The sequence below is a fragment of the Charadrius vociferus genome, unplaced genomic scaffold (genome assembly GCF_000708025.1).
Source record: "Charadrius vociferus isolate BGI_N301 unplaced genomic scaffold, ASM70802v2 scaffold109, whole genome shotgun sequence".
NCBI classification, from domain to species: Eukaryota; Metazoa; Chordata; class Aves; order Charadriiformes; family Charadriidae; genus Charadrius; species Charadrius vociferus.
This window is the reverse complement of record NW_009650060.1, coordinates 2,662,945-2,678,861: the sequence shown is the minus strand read 5'-3', so window position 1 is coordinate 2,678,861 and position 15,917 is coordinate 2,662,945. Positions and strand designations below refer to the sequence as shown.

The window sequence follows — 15,917 nt, the reverse complement described above, 5'->3', positions numbered from 1 at the left end:
TGCTGTAAATATAATTAAGTTTACCACAGAACCTCAAACCCTCCTTGTGGAAATGGCAGGAAATAGTCACTTTTCATCTGCTTCTGTTGCATATCGTGCAATGAATCGTATTTTTTCTAAGTGTTTTTGAATTATTTATGAATTTCAATGTGGCTTATCTTTAGGAAAATGCAATAGAGCATTACCTTCCATGCCATTCTAAGAACTACTGTTACCCGATGCCTTTCTAAGGATTTAACAAATTGCAGAGTTTAGAAGCGGTGATGCTTAATGACTGCCATTGTTCTATAATGTAAAAAGGTTTGGAAAGGTACAAAATATTCCAGACAAAAATTGTGGAATTCTTACAGGAAAGCCCTAGCCAGCTTTGCTGGTGATGCTTATGACTCTCTTTGGTCTTTGCAGATCACTGCAGAAGAATGTCTAATTTCTCTCTTTGCTGCTAAGTCTATTCCAGCACAATCCAACATTCAGAGAAATCTCTTTACTGGGTTTCATATTAAATTTGAACTTTTGGGGGAGGAATGAATTTAATTTTTGGTATGATATGTTATGAAGGTGCTTAATGCAAACTCTACAGAGGTAAAGCACAGATGGTCTTTAAAAACATGTTTATTAATTGATAGTTCGTTCAAAATTTTTGACACAATAGATAAATTGCAGTATACTTTGGAAGTTGTTCAGCGGTACTCTGGCAAGTTTGTTTATTGAAATAAGTTTGTTTACTGAAATAAACATGATAAATACACACTTAAATTTCCTCACGACAAAGGAACCCCCCAATTGCTAATTGGTTACACACATTATGGTTGACAACGATATATTTTAGAACTGAACCCAAGTGACATTTCCACTCCTGCTTACCACCACTTTAGCACATTCCAAGTCACATGGAACATGACTTTAATCTTTTAAAAGATGGATCTGTTTTTTTTTTTTAGAGCCCACTTTACTAAGATACTATTCAAGGAACTTATTTTTTCAAAAGATTAAGATTCAACATACAACTGCAAAATAAGTATCTCCATTCTTGTAGAGAAACACTATAAATCTTTATACTTAGAATACTCTACTGGGATCCAAACTGTTGGCATGTGACAACCATGAAATAAAGTCTTTTTATTTCTTACTGGAAGTTTTGCATCATTGCTGTTGGGGATTCAGCTCATCTGATTAAATCTTGTTATGAGAGGCAATTTTCATTTAATACTACACTGTTGGAAAGATTTCCTTGAGAGCTAGACATATCTTAACTTTGTGCCTAAATCCTTATATTGAGGGTTTCAAATGCTTCTGCTGTATAAGAGAATCATTACTATAAACCTGTCTTAAAACAGTTTAATGTATATAAGACTAGCAAAATAATCACTATGAAGCTTGCAAGTATAAGCTTATGAGAAAATTGTGAATAATGTACAATTGTGCTCTTCAGAATCTTTCAGCAGATATGACACCACAACAGCTGGTGAAGAAAGGAATCCTACAGCTATAGATGTAGTAAACAGAGAAACAAAAAAGGGTAAGAATATTAGCAGTTCTTTACCTACCTCAGCATTTTAATTGTAAAAGTTCGCAATATTGAAACATTTGTGAGGCGTTTGATAAAAATCTCACAAAAACCTGATAGCTAGTTGCCACTTCATTTTCATTTTTTCCAAATACTTGCTCTCTCCAATAAACTCCAAAGGGACTGAAGCTGACAGCATGGCAGTCATTTCCTTCTATACTCAGAGGTAAAATGATTGCCCTTTTATGGCTCAGCAAGCTCCTAAACGCTCGTCTTGGGCAGACAGAATAGAAAAAGAAATAAACCTCAGGGGAAAGGTATGTTGTCTGCAAGGGAATTTGATACAGAAAATTAGCCATGAGCAGGCACACGAATAATGATGGGGTTGGGACACGGACAACTGTGCATGTAGTAACATGGAAAACGAGCAGGTCTTAACCAGTTTCAATCGTCTTCAAATACCATAGACAGAAATTGTTCCGGTATTAGGACATTCACACTCAGACTGCTCAGTACCTAGCATGGGAACAGGCTTCTGGTCCAATTTGATGCACAACAATTTCCAAATCATTTGGTACCAGGAGCTTTTTGTTCTGTAGCATTGCCAACAGTTGTATGGGCAGAGATAGGACATTTGCAGTACGGGCAAACAAAAAGGCATTAACGAAGCAGAACTACCCAAAGCCACTGGTTTCACCGAAGACATTCATATTATCGAGAACTGTGAAGAAAGAAGAGTGATAACACCTAATGTGAGCTACACATAAACAAATACAGATGGAAACAGATGGGGAGCTTGACAGTGAAGGACAGGCTGGAGTCAGCTGAGTGGTGCAAGGTGCTACAGTGAACATCTTAAGGTGCAAATTTCCAGTTCCCAACAGAATCGGTGAACAGATCAAAAAGCAACAATATCATAGAGAATGACAACAGGAAAACCAAAAGGGAATGTAATAAGTAAAGGTTGTACATGGTCTGCTGCCAAGGTCATTAGTAAAACTATGATACGGCTCTCTCTGTTACTATTTAATTCTACATTTAGAAAGAGATGACCGCTTGGGACACACCTTCTGAGATACAGAATGCCTACGTGATAGGAATTATTTATTTTGAGGAAACAGTATTACAGAAGAGATGTGTTTTAAAAAATTTAAACTGAAATTATAAAGGTGTCCCAGTTGTAACGAGGAATACTTAGAATTAAGATATTTACATTTCAGAGACTGATCACTCTTGTTAACAGGATCTATTAATGAGAAAGTATATGTCTCTCCCCTCTATTTTTGTATAACCCTTACAGGTCAGTGCACTGAAACACTTGAAACGCAACTATATGGGCACTTGACCAAAAGGAACCATTGGACTACAAAATGTCTGAACAAATAGAAAAAAAACTAGTAAACCGGCTAATTTGGGGGCAGTGTGAATTTTTTTTGGTTTTGTTTCTCTCTTTTTTCCCCTTTTTTTTGGTGTGCCATAGGCATTGTCATAAAAATATAACAAGCATAATATGCAGTTAAAAGTGCTTTTGTAGACAACTGCTTTCCAACTCAATATACCAGTGTGTATCAAGAAAATGACAGAATGTAGCATTGAAAGATTAGTATAGAAGTGTAACAAAATCTGTGAAACAGTCATCACAAAATAGAGTTGGAAGGGGAATTGAAAATGTTTCTTACCTATAAATGATGTTTCTTCATTATACAAAGTAATTATCTACCTTTGCTTTTTTTAGTCACAACATAGATAGTAATGTATAGTAAAACATCCTAATGAAAATATCCAGCCTCATTATTTTAAGAACCCTTACATTAAAATTTCACTGGAATGTGTCTTATCATTGATATTAAAACTATTTGTAAGATGAGAGAAAGGAACATCTGGATTATAGTTATTTATTTTCTGTATTAAATCGCATTGAAAGATGGAAATCAAAATAATCCCCTTTTTTCCCCAAACTCTGTAGGATGACATAGGAGGACAAAATCCTTGCACTAAAGCAAATCACTAAACTATTCCTTATATTAAATTTAGCAATACTTCATAAAGGGAGCTGATATTATAGAGTTATACCCACAGATAAACCCTCAAAGATCCAAAGAACTTTCATAGAAATGAAAGACCAGAAACCCTCCCCAACTTTGATCAATAGCACATCCTGTACCTTGTCCTATATTGCACGATTTAATTATTTTCAAATAATATATTTTGCATAATTATTTTATACATGAACAGATGACATTTTAGTATTTTTGTCTAATAAGCATCACTTGTTATCTTTATAAGGAAAACAAAGTGAAGGAATTCGACGCAGAAGCTAAGGGATAGAAACTTTACAATGTTACTTTAAAATGAAAAAAAAGATTACCTCGCAATCCAATAAATTAAGAATAGGAAAACTGCATAATCGAAAAGCAGGCAAAGCAACAGAAAACTACTTTTGAGGAACCCAAAGAATCTTAAATTTAGTAACAACATACATGAAAAAATAAAATGTAACTTTAACCATCAATTTTAATTTGTGCATGACATTACTGTACAAATTATCATCCACAGTTGCAGCATGGTGTTCACTGCAAAGGAACAAGCCTTCAGATGCAATCAGCCTCTATCATCCCAAGGTAAGAAAAAGAAGTAATTGAGGGTCATTAAACACCATGCTATTAGCAATATCTGTACAGTACATATGCTATACAAGTATTAACATAGAGTAAATATTTAAAATTAAGCATGTCTAGATGATCGTTACTGTATCTGAAATTACACTGAGCAACAAAGCAAAAGGAAAATAAGAGATTGAAATGTTAAAAAAAAAAAAGAATGAGAAATGACTGGATCAATAGGTATATGGCAAACCACATTTTTCTCTCCTCACAGAAGCAAAGTAAGCAGTGATGTACAGCAGCAGTTACTATGCAAGTTCTATCCGAACGATTTTAAACTCATGGACAAAGAATACCGGCATTACAGCCTCGCTAGTAAATTTATAAAACTGTATAATAATATACATACTCTTTTCCAAGGTCTTCTCATTTCTTCCTTTGACAACCACTCTCCAAACATGTGTTTGCATTTAATTCTTGAACTAATACTAGTTCACGACACAAACAGAATGAAAGATCTTCTATAATATAAAGTTATAACCTGCTGCTGATTATGCTCAAATTCAAGACATTTGTAACAAAGGTATTTTTAGTTGCAAAAGGTACCTCTCAAAGAACTAGCATAACACTGTGAAATCCCTGTGGTAATTGTAATTGGGGAGCTCATTAAATGTACCCCAAGAAAACACTTACTGCAAGATACTTGATGAAACTTTCTGTTGTCTGCCTTATGCTGCCTGTCATAGTTACAATTCCCTTCTACTCTTTGTCAGTCTTCTCAATGCTGCAATTGTTCTATGCTGCAGTGGCTTTTTCTACACCACCTTCAGAAAGTGCCCGTCCGGGGATCGCACGGTACAGTCTCTTTCTTGTCCACAACCGGACTATGGATGTAGAATCACAGAATCATAGAATGGTTTAAGTTGGAAAGGACATTGAAGATCATCGAGTTCCAACCTCCCTGCCATGGGCAAGGACACCTCCCACCAGACCAGGTTGCCCAAGGCCACATCCAGCCTGGCCTTCAACACCTCCAGGGATGGGGCCTCAACAACCTCTCTGGGCAACCTGGGCCAGTGCCTTACAACCCTCAAAGTGAAAAACTTCTTCCTAATGTTGAATCTAAACCTGCCCTCTTCCAGTTTAAAGCCATTCCCCCTCGTACTGTCACTACATGCCCTAGTAAAAAGTCCTTCCCCAGCTCTCCTGTAGCCCCCGTTAGGTATTGGAAGGCCGCAATAAGATCTCCCCGGAGCCTTCTCTTCTCCAGGCTGAACAGCCCCAACTCTCTCAGCCTCTCCTCACAGGAGAGGTGCTCCAGCCCTCGGATCACCCTTGTGGCTCTCGTCTGGACACGCTCCAGCAGGTCCGTGTCTTTCTTATGTTGAGGACTCCAGAGCTGGATGCGGTACTCCAGGTGGGGTCTCATGAGAGTGGAGTAGAGGGGCAGAATCACCTCCTTTGACCTGCTGGCCACACTTCTTCTGATGTAGCCCAGGATACAGTTGGCCTTCTGGGCTGTGATCGCACATTGCTGGCTCATGTTGAGCTTCTGGTCAATCAGCACACCCAGGTCCTTCTCCTCAGGGCTGCTCTCCATCCATTCCCTGCTGACCCTGTATTTGTGCTTGGGATTGCCCCGACCCAGATGTAGGACCTTGCACTTGGCCTTGTTGAACTGTACCTCAACCTTTTTATTTTTTTTTATGAACAGAGGTTTGCCAGAGTTACAAGTTTTACATTCATTTCTGAACTTGCATGTACATACAGCATTTAAACGAGTCATATGTGTACTTATACAAAACCTGTTCACATTTGAAGGTTTTTCAACACGAAAGAAATGTCAGGAGGAAGGTATAGCGTCACAGGAATGCAAGCTGGAGGGAGGTTCCTCCATCAAGAGGAATGCACTCTTTTCTTTCTGATTTCCATGACATAAACATATGCATATGTGTGCACACGTGTGTGTACCACACACACACACACACATACACACCAGTGTCTCTCTGCAACCTACCAGACATAAAGCTGGCAAGAACATCTCTCCTGATTATTTCAACGCTGCAGGAATTATCTTTCTAATTTATCCATGTCTCTACTTCCAAGTTCAAGCTTTTTGTTATCACTTTTAAGCAATTCCACAACTTGTTCTCTCCCTATTTGTTCACTATCGGCTTTAACCTATTACTCCACCAAAATTCTCAGTTTAGAAATGAAGTAATGTATTCTTTCTCCACCCTTCACTTTTCGGTTTCCTCTGTTACCAAACTCATACTGTCTTTCAAGCTCCTGTATGGTATGTGCCTTTTAATTAATCTGAAAGATCAGTGATTTCTCTATCTAATTTGCTCTCAAAATCATGCACCTGCTTACTGCAAGCAATGAAACTATCCAGGACGACTTACTCTTCATTACAGAAGAACTGATGTTCATTCTACTGTAGAAGTACAGCACACACAACCTGAAGCCCTCTGAACAGTTGACACACCTACCCACAGCCAACTAATTTAATGCTGTACATTGTCCTCTGAATTTCTCTCTGTTTCTGATGACACCGAGGAAACAGAGGCTCCAAACTATAGACACACAGAATTGCACACACCTCTATGCACAAAGTAACCTAAGAAGGAATAAATTACTATCCTCTTAATTAGCCACCATAATGTAATCTTACTTGTTTCACCTTAAAGTCCTCAGCCACACTCATCCAGCATTGCTTAAAAGCTCATTGAAGGACTTACAAGTTCTCTTTAAATTTAGTTAGCTTTAGATAAGAAACAATATGATTTATAACTTCTACCACTTTTGATTGTAAACTTACAACAGAAACTATCCTTCTTTATCTCTCTAGAACGCCTAGTGTAAGCGGGTTGTGATTTGATCACATTCATTTGCAGATGTTACTACTAATAATACAAACAGACCACATCTATGTGCAGATGCAAATAATAATAGTAATACAAATAAAAAGGTGGAATTATGGCAACCTATTGTTACAGTGAAGGTATAAAAGAAACAAAGCTGAGAAAGGGCAATATTCTGTACTAAGGAAATCGATACAGCACTGCCTATGTAACAACCAGTGACAAACTTGTGTACTTGAAAGTTTTAATTTTTTTCCAGCTCTCTTCATCGGTATCATACAAGGCATGATCTCTCTCTAAACCTTGCTTCTCCTGCATGGATGTATATGCAGTTAGATAATTAGCAAGAAGGAAACAGAGAGGCAAATAAAGGTAACTAGTGAAAAAAAAAGACAGACTGACAGAACAGATGGAACTGACAGTTTGTGAAATAAATAGAAAAAGCATTTCTTGATTGTTTCCCATCTGAATCTGATCTCCTGTTTATTCTGTTTTCAATGGATTTGTGAAGTTACTGGAGCGATTCAGACATATCTCATATGCTTCTAGTGTTATACACATCACAGCCCACCCAACCCACCTGTGAGTAGTACTAAAGATAGCCTTAAAAACTTATTATGTGAATCCTAAAAAAGACAGTAACTATATGTAAGATAATACTTCTTTAGAAGACACCCTCATGGTACATTTTTCAGAAAAGGTCGCTACCTCAAATTTTAACATTCTGATACTAAATTCTCTCACAACCTTTGCTATTGAGCAACTAGGACAGTAATGGGGAGAGGACGGAGGAATGTTCTTTATATTCCTAAAAATAATGCTAAGAATCAATAAGTTAGATTGCATAGGACCTTATATCCAAAGAGAAATCACAGTACATTCTGTATATTTTAAAATGTGACAGACCATTCATTGAAACTTGAGACCAACTTCACAAAACCTTCCTTTTTTGGTCACTTATATGTAGCCACAGTAAGGCCTTAATTCATTCCTAAACTGGTTAGGTGAAAAGCACAACTTCAGTTTTCAATGTGCACCTAATATTTAGAGCATTCTAGTTAAAAAAACCCAAACCTTGAGATAGGAAGTTAAAATAAAAAGGTACCCTAACAGTACAGGTTGGTAAAAGGAGAGTAGTTCTTACAGGCTTATAGTTCCTCTGTATAATTACGGCTTTAAGATTGCCCTTTAGAACAGATAAATCTTATTCTCTACTGTCTTTACTGAATGATAATAAGGGCTTGATTATGCATAAAGTTTGCATTCTCAACTGATCTGGCTGTGAGAGAGAGAGGAGTTCCTGCTGAATGACAATAAACCCACACATTTCCTATTTCTTCTAAAAATCACCCAGCCGTGAATTAAAGACTGGTTAAGAAAAATGTTAGCCCTTAGATAATTGTGTCTCAGAGACAGATGTCATACATAGCGAGGCCACACGCACAGGTTGCAGGGAGAAACCATTTTCCCTAACAGTGGAGTAGAACTTCCAGAGAAAATCTTTGAGACTCGTGTTCCCGTGACGCTTGTGAAGCACGGAATTACTTAATTCCTTCCCGATGTTCTCTACTTGCCAATATCAGGTTGATAAAATTATAAACAAGCTCCAGTTAAGAACTAATTTGATGCCAGAAAACCACAAAATATTGGGAACAACTGGAGGTTGAACTGAGGTTAGCAAGGAGAACTGAGACATACGGAGTTACACTTCTTCCTCTCCATCCCTGTAACTGTCTTCCACTCCATCAAACAACTTTCTGCTTCTCTTTCTCTTTGCCACCTTCGCTACATAAAGAAAGAATCAATTTAGAAGATTCTCTTAGTAATTCCTAGACACAGACAGTAGTGGCCCTCCTAACCCAACAGTCTGTCTAAAGAGACAACAGGAACACTAACGCTTATATTCTGAATGTGAAGAAGCGAATTATCTACTAAAGTTTCATTTAAACTTGAACATCTGATTACCAATTCACCTGAAATGCTTCCTCATACCGAAGAGAAACTGGAATTTAATCTTTCTCTGCCACCTTTTCTTCTGTTCCACCTTTTCCACCTTTCCATCAGTGTGTTACCATCATGATTCTCATACTAAATCCAAAACACAGCACTATAACGGCTACTATGCAGAAAATTAACTCTATCCCAGCCAAGAACAGGACACAATATATTTAATAAAAAAAAAAATCCAAAACTGTATGTATTATTCTGAAAACCCAAGTCTGATATGAGGAGATACAGACTGTTCCAAGGAACCATGTCCCATACAAATGCTGATCAACAGACCCATTCCATACTCTTCAAGGTTTAACAAGTGGTAGTCAGAACACTAATCTAGTTTCCAATGGATTTATGAGAGCTTAAATCATAGAGTTCCATTGCTTGAGAACACTGACAAAGGAATTGTGATCATAGTTTTCAAAAAAAATTAGATTATTCACCATATCTAGTCACTATCATTGCTACCCACCACACAACCACATCACAAACAACCCTACCGCATATTATATTTTCATGAACCACACATTTAGATGAGATAAGATTAAAGCTGTTCAAGTTTCATATTTTATCCCAAGTCTACATCTTTGGCTCATGATTTCACTTCTGGCTTTTGCATCACAACTGTTGAGTAAAGTTATGTTCTGACTGGTATTTCATATCTCTCTGTATGTCTGCCTTACAGCATTTTCAAAGACTATGGTTGTTTCTTTCCCTGATGAGGACTAAAATTTTCTCTTTAAGAAACAGACCTAAAATCCTTTAGAGAAATACAGCATACAAACGTATCTATTTTATACTTTTGGGGGTTTTTTATCAGAGGAGAAGTCAAAGTAATGATGTAGCTCACATATTTTTAAGAGTCTCTATTTTGCAGCATTATTTCTATGAAGTTAACAATAAGACTTATGAATACAAGCTTAACTCCTGAAGTGGTACCTAAATAGCTCTTCTGCTCCTTTCCCTGTGCAGATAGGAAAGAGGAAGTCAGGTCCAGACTACAGAACATGTGCCACATCACTGTTTGCTAAACTTTATGCTGCGTGGGATTAACTTGGTAAAATATATCAAAATGCAAACAATAAAAGCCAAGTGGCATTTTCAGTATTTTCAATTCACTTATTAAAAATAAAGTTTTTTATTTCTTCCTCCAATGATACAGATACTCCAAAAGTATGTTTAAATATACTCATCAGTGCAACTATCAAAGGGTAAGTGTGTATTATAGAAACGAGCCCCCAGATTAAGTATATTTTGTGAAATGTATGTGAATGTGCATGACTTGAACCAATGAACTGTGGCCTGAAATGATGTCACAGAATGTGCAGCATTAAGTGGAAGGTTAAACCTACTTGCATCTCGGTTCATTAAACGCGGTTAAAGTGCAAATTCCCTCATTCTGACAGTAGTAATCACAAGGGTTCACTTTCTGGTCACAGCGCTGACTTTTAAACCCCACAGAGCATCTGCAGAATTTCAGTAAAATAGACCTATATAAATATTCTGCCTTTTGCTGAACAGATGTTAAACGCATTATATATAATGATGGCAAGACACGCACACGTACACAGGCACACACCCATAGATAACAAAATTAATACTCTTTTTTCACGGAAGGTCCAATCTGACCATACTGGAAAGTTCGCTCATCAGCATTGATCAAACAATTTTAAAACAACGGGCCTATACTAACTGATGGGTTCAGGAATCCAACATTCTTAACGAAGTATTATTGTCAAATGTACTATACATTTGTATTGATTGATCCAGACTGCAATGGCCTTAAGAATGTTCATGACCATTTTTTTATCATCGTTAACAGTGTTGGCATATGCTGCAGCATTTATGTATTGTAAATCCATACACAAATTAAGGTAGGAAACTTTTTTTTTCCTTGAGATGCTATGGTGTTCTGTATGAATTTGAAAAAGATGCCGGTTTTATAAGGAAAAAGAAAGGAAAAATCATAAGCTTCCAAAATAGCCATTCTAGGGGTTTAAGCAAACGAATCACCAGACTTAGCCATCATATTTGGGCCTTACACATTATAGCTGTGATATTCTCCTTTTGCTGGGATTTATGAGTCTCTCTAGTCCTCAACTAAAGTCACTTAAGGAGATAAAAATAACATGTAAAAAGGACTGGATCAAAATAAAAAGGAAAACAGAAATAGGCTCTTTAGCATTTTCAGCTGAATAAGGACTACCGTGCAGAACTGCATTCCACTGTCTCCAACCCCAAAGCTGCAAACATCTGTTGAGAACTTCTCTTTGACAGTACAGCAACTACTGTTTTACCCCTCTGCACATTCAGAAGTGCTTGAGCTCTCACAGGGAGGAACAGTGGGTCCATCTCTTACACTCGTCAGGCTACAAAATCTTGGCATTTCTCTATGTAACTTCCTCGAGAATCTGAACACAACAGGAACTCTCTTTTAAGATCACCTCCCTCATACACATCAACAAAATGAGGGGACGGCTGTATCTGTATTTACACGGTTGTAAGGCCAGATCCCTTTGGACAATAACTGACCAATGTCACCCTGGAAATGAGACACTCAAGTCCAATTCTCTCTTCCAACAACTCATATGTTCCTGGAGGATGCTCTGACCTCCTGACTAACCTGAGAAGTGGAAGACCATCCACAATGAAGCTTTTCTGCAGTGCAGAAAAGATCGGATGGTTTATTAGGAAAAAAAAAACAAAAAACCAACCCACCCAGAGTCTGACTAGGTAGCTCACTGTAACTGAAAGCAGGAAAGAAATTAATTTCTCGCTACAATGACTACTTCTGTATTTTATATTTAGCAGCTGAAAAAGAAGATACACCATAGCTCTCAAGAAAGGACTAGAAATGTAGGCTTTTCTACCTCTTAAGAGAGTGCTTCATTGTCTAGACTACAGTATCACATTTCCTTTGGTATTTGATGTTTGGGCTTAAGAAAAGCATCCTACACGATTCTCCCAACAATGGTGCAGGAGGGAGAGTGAGCAATTGGACCACAGAACAGCCAAGCTACTGTGGGCAGTGTGAAGGTTAGGGCAGAAACAAGAGATACATAAGCATATCCTCAGACCCATAAAGGATATAAATGCTGACATTATTCCTCCTATTCGCTAGCCATCAGGTTCCTTACAGGAGCGCATCGCCCCACCTCTGACCATCTTTATAGGAGAAAAGACTTAATCCACCTTTGAGAAGTAGGGCAGGCAACCATCCTGTACCTCCGGATTCCATTCCGGAACAAATGCCTAAATGGGCTTTACATCTGGCCTGAAATTATTACAAGTCTTAAAAGATACATATTTTTATCTGTATGCATTCACAATATATCTCTCAGTTATATATTTCAGTACACATATTGCAAAAAGGTAGAAAAATTACAGAAATAGCTATAAAAAGCTAAACATCGTAAGTTAAAACTGCAACCAGCACATTATACATCCTAGAGAGATCAAAAATACAGACACATGCATAATAATTTTATTATTTGTGGGCACACAGATATTCTAATGATCTACACAATGCCGGGTACTCACAGACAGACAGGGATATTCGTCTCTGGGTCCAGCTGACATGTACCACCATTGTAACAGTAGCCATCGCATAACTGACAGGTAGAGGCAATCTTTCCATTAGTGCAACTGTCATGGCAAAAGAGAAATACAAATAGCAATCAGTATTTTATTAAATCTGGTGAATTCCCTTATAATTATCTATATATTAAAATACTGATTTTGTATGTACAAGATGTACTGAGTGCAAGAATGCTAGGTTTCCACTTTGAAAAACTAGCACAGGCAGCGAGTTTATTACACAAAATATTTTTAATCTTTCTATGAAAATTAACTATTATTATACAAAATAATCACTGAGCAATACACCAGCACATCTCACTACTATGCTTTCATTAGGATACAGTATGTCTCTATCACTGTCACAGATACTGCAGAATGAACAAATTTCAACAGCGTGGTAAAAATCAACTGTTTATTTTATTAAATATTCCAATTTTTCCAAGCGAAGACCCATTACAATCTCCTGCTATATTATGCTTCCCCCAGTGAGGTGTGCCTCAAAAGTTGGTTTTAAAAAGCAGGAGCCACACAAAGGAACTGTTCTGATGTGGCTGGTTCAAGGCTAAGCACCACGTAAGAGATTTCAAGGATAATGCAACATAATCACTGTTAAGTATATGATTTTGAACACAACCACGCCCCCCTACGCACACTTACTTGCATACTATGTCATTACTGTCCTTGTTTATGATGCAGTGTCCCCCATGACATCTGATACACCTGTCCACTTCACATTTTGGACCTTCGAATCGTACTGGACAAACACATTCTACACTTCCGTCATCAGAAATAGTGCACGATTCAGAATTCACACAATAATGGTGGCAAACATCTGCAAGCAACGTGACAACTAATTACTAAAAGAGATTAAGGAGTATCATTTAAAAATAATACCTTACTTTTCTATGTTTTAAAAGGCTTTATAATAAAAACAAAACGATAAATGCAGCTGGTGGCTCACTGGCAACCACAAGAATCAAGAATACTCCATAAACAGATACATAATATATTAATGATGTAGTCTTGAGAAGTGAAATAGAAGGAAAAACTCATAAGAGATTTTTTTTTTTTCCTTCTAGGTGTCTAACCATTTATGGCATCATTCCACATAATATAAAGACTACTGATGAGAAAAGCGGCGTAATGTTAATGTATTTAATGGGACATTGGCTGAATAAAAATCTTTTGATACATTCACATTAGCATTAACAGCATTATGCTAAACTGAAATGGAAACAGTATTTTGAAATAATTAAGTTTTATTTTCATTTATCCACATATTAAAATTTCATGAAGTTCTAATAACAATACATAAAGACATAATCTATAAGTTCTGCAAAAAAGTACATACATGCTTATCTTTATAGACTGTGCAAGACCCCATTATCTTACTTAACTGCTTAAATGTCAGCAGGACTGGGATTTCAAATAGTGAATTCTTTAACTCTTTAGAAGAACCGTAGGTGTCTCATTTTTTTCATATCCCTTTAAAAAATACAAGTTGCCTGACTGAAGGAGCTTCCAGAGCTACAAAAGACCGGTATCTTAACATTTAGGTTCATTTCTGTTTATGTGGTAGCAACAACTTTCTTTGTTTTGATTTTTTTTTTTTTTTTAGGTCATCATTTAAGCTCCTTAACGGGGCCCAACCACTTAAAGTCTCTATTTCTCCCTGTTTCTAATACTTTCTCCAGTTCTGTGTAGTTAACATGTTGCACTGAGCTTTTGGTGGCGTTCTTGGCGGACAGATGAAGTAATTGCTATAGAAGATGCATCAATTCTGAACTATGCATCTTTATTAGCTTCGAGTTAAACTGGTCCACATTAATAAAATATTACCTTTCTGCCAAAACTAAAAAATTCATGTCCTTCAAAGCACAAGATGTGCCTGAGGGTGAGTCAGTAGCAGCATTGTAGTAGGGCATTATCAGGCTGTTCACTAGAGAATGAAACCTTGGCCAAACTTCAGCCTTGAGTCTGGCAGTGTAAACTCTCCAGCTGCCGTTTGAGCGGGGACACATTGTATGCAGCAAATTGGAAACTACTAAAATGGATAGATTTTACTGAATGTATTCAAGATGGATGATTTGTGAGGGTATCTCAAAGTGGGAAACATTTTGCTTATGCTTCTCTGCGTTCAGTTTTCCCCCCTCTCAGAGAAGTGTGTCCTGACTGCCATGACATTGGTACCCACCACGCTGCTGGAAGACTGCTGCTGAAGGACTAAGGTTGACTGATGGAGGACTTATCTGTTAGGTTATTCATTGGATGTCTCCACCTCCCTACGCAGGCTATAGATTCATCTACTTATGGAATCACGACTGAGCAACCAGAGAGGCTTAAAAGACACTAAAAGAAGTGGTTCATTGTTTGCCGTTCCCGAATTCAAGGTACAGAATGGTAATTTGCAGCAGGGGGTCTGTTTTCTCAGCAAAAACTACCTTAGTTTGAAAGCTAATATTGCGAGACATTTTATGAAAAAAGCATTGCAAGGGGGAAATGTTTCCATGTACATTAGGACAAAAAAAACACAACCCAAAACCTAGGCATAGGAAGTTCATACTCTAAACCATTATTGGTTTTTAGTATTGACTGAAGTCACAAACACCTTTAATCTTCTGATATATCTAAAATGTGTATGCTACATTTGGACTGAAATAACACAAAAATAATTCTTTTTTTTTTTTTTCCCCCCTAAAGAAAGGGATTTCGGTTTCAGGGAAAGAAACAGCTTGTGAGCTCACTATAATCTACTTTGAAAGACTGTAACTGCATGAAAACATTTTCTATTTTTTAGGTTGTTTGGGCCTTAAATGATACAAGAAATGAACTTTAACTAGTCTGTATGTTTTATTTCCGGAATTTAAAATAGGGAGTTATATTCAAATACATCAAATACATGTGTATATAACAACATGCACAACGTTAGTAGAATTCTATGTAAATTCATTCACTTAAATTTATTTCAGCAGTGCCAGTGCCTTGACACGGAGCACACATTTTGGTTATTAGCCCTTATGTGAACTAATCACAGGAGAAACTCTGCATTGGGTAATTGGAGACGATAAGTATGAGGAAAATAAGGTCTTTGCAATCTGGCAATACCGCAAGTAAATGTCTTCTCACTGCCATAAAACACACTAATAATACTTTCAGCTTGGGAGCATGAGTGAAATACCTATGCACATTCATGTATCATCCTTTGCATATGAACTAGTTTCAATCACATCAGAGAAAGACTGAAAAAGATATCTTAGAGGCAACCAATCTTTGCAATAATGCTATATTAATATATTGCAACATGCATACAAAGTGAATGCAATTAACAAAGCAAAAATCATACATGTGTGTGAATAAAGCAGAAAATCA

General features: G+C 37.1%; 1 protein-coding gene across 1 annotated transcript in view; it reads right to left on the bottom strand.

Annotated features, from left to right (window-relative positions):
• LRP1B (low density lipoprotein receptor-related protein 1B) overlaps positions 1–15,917 on the bottom strand; it is a 615,617-nt gene that overhangs the window by 10,184 nt on the left and 589,516 nt on the right. Inside the window, exons 87-88 of the mRNA XM_009891709.1 lie at positions 13,206–13,380; positions 12,510–12,614 (exon numbers count right to left, since the gene is read on the bottom strand). Coding sequence (XP_009890011.1) covers positions 12,510–12,614; positions 13,206–13,380 — 280 coding nt within the window. The remainder of the gene's footprint in view (positions 1–12,509; positions 12,615–13,205; positions 13,381–15,917) is intronic.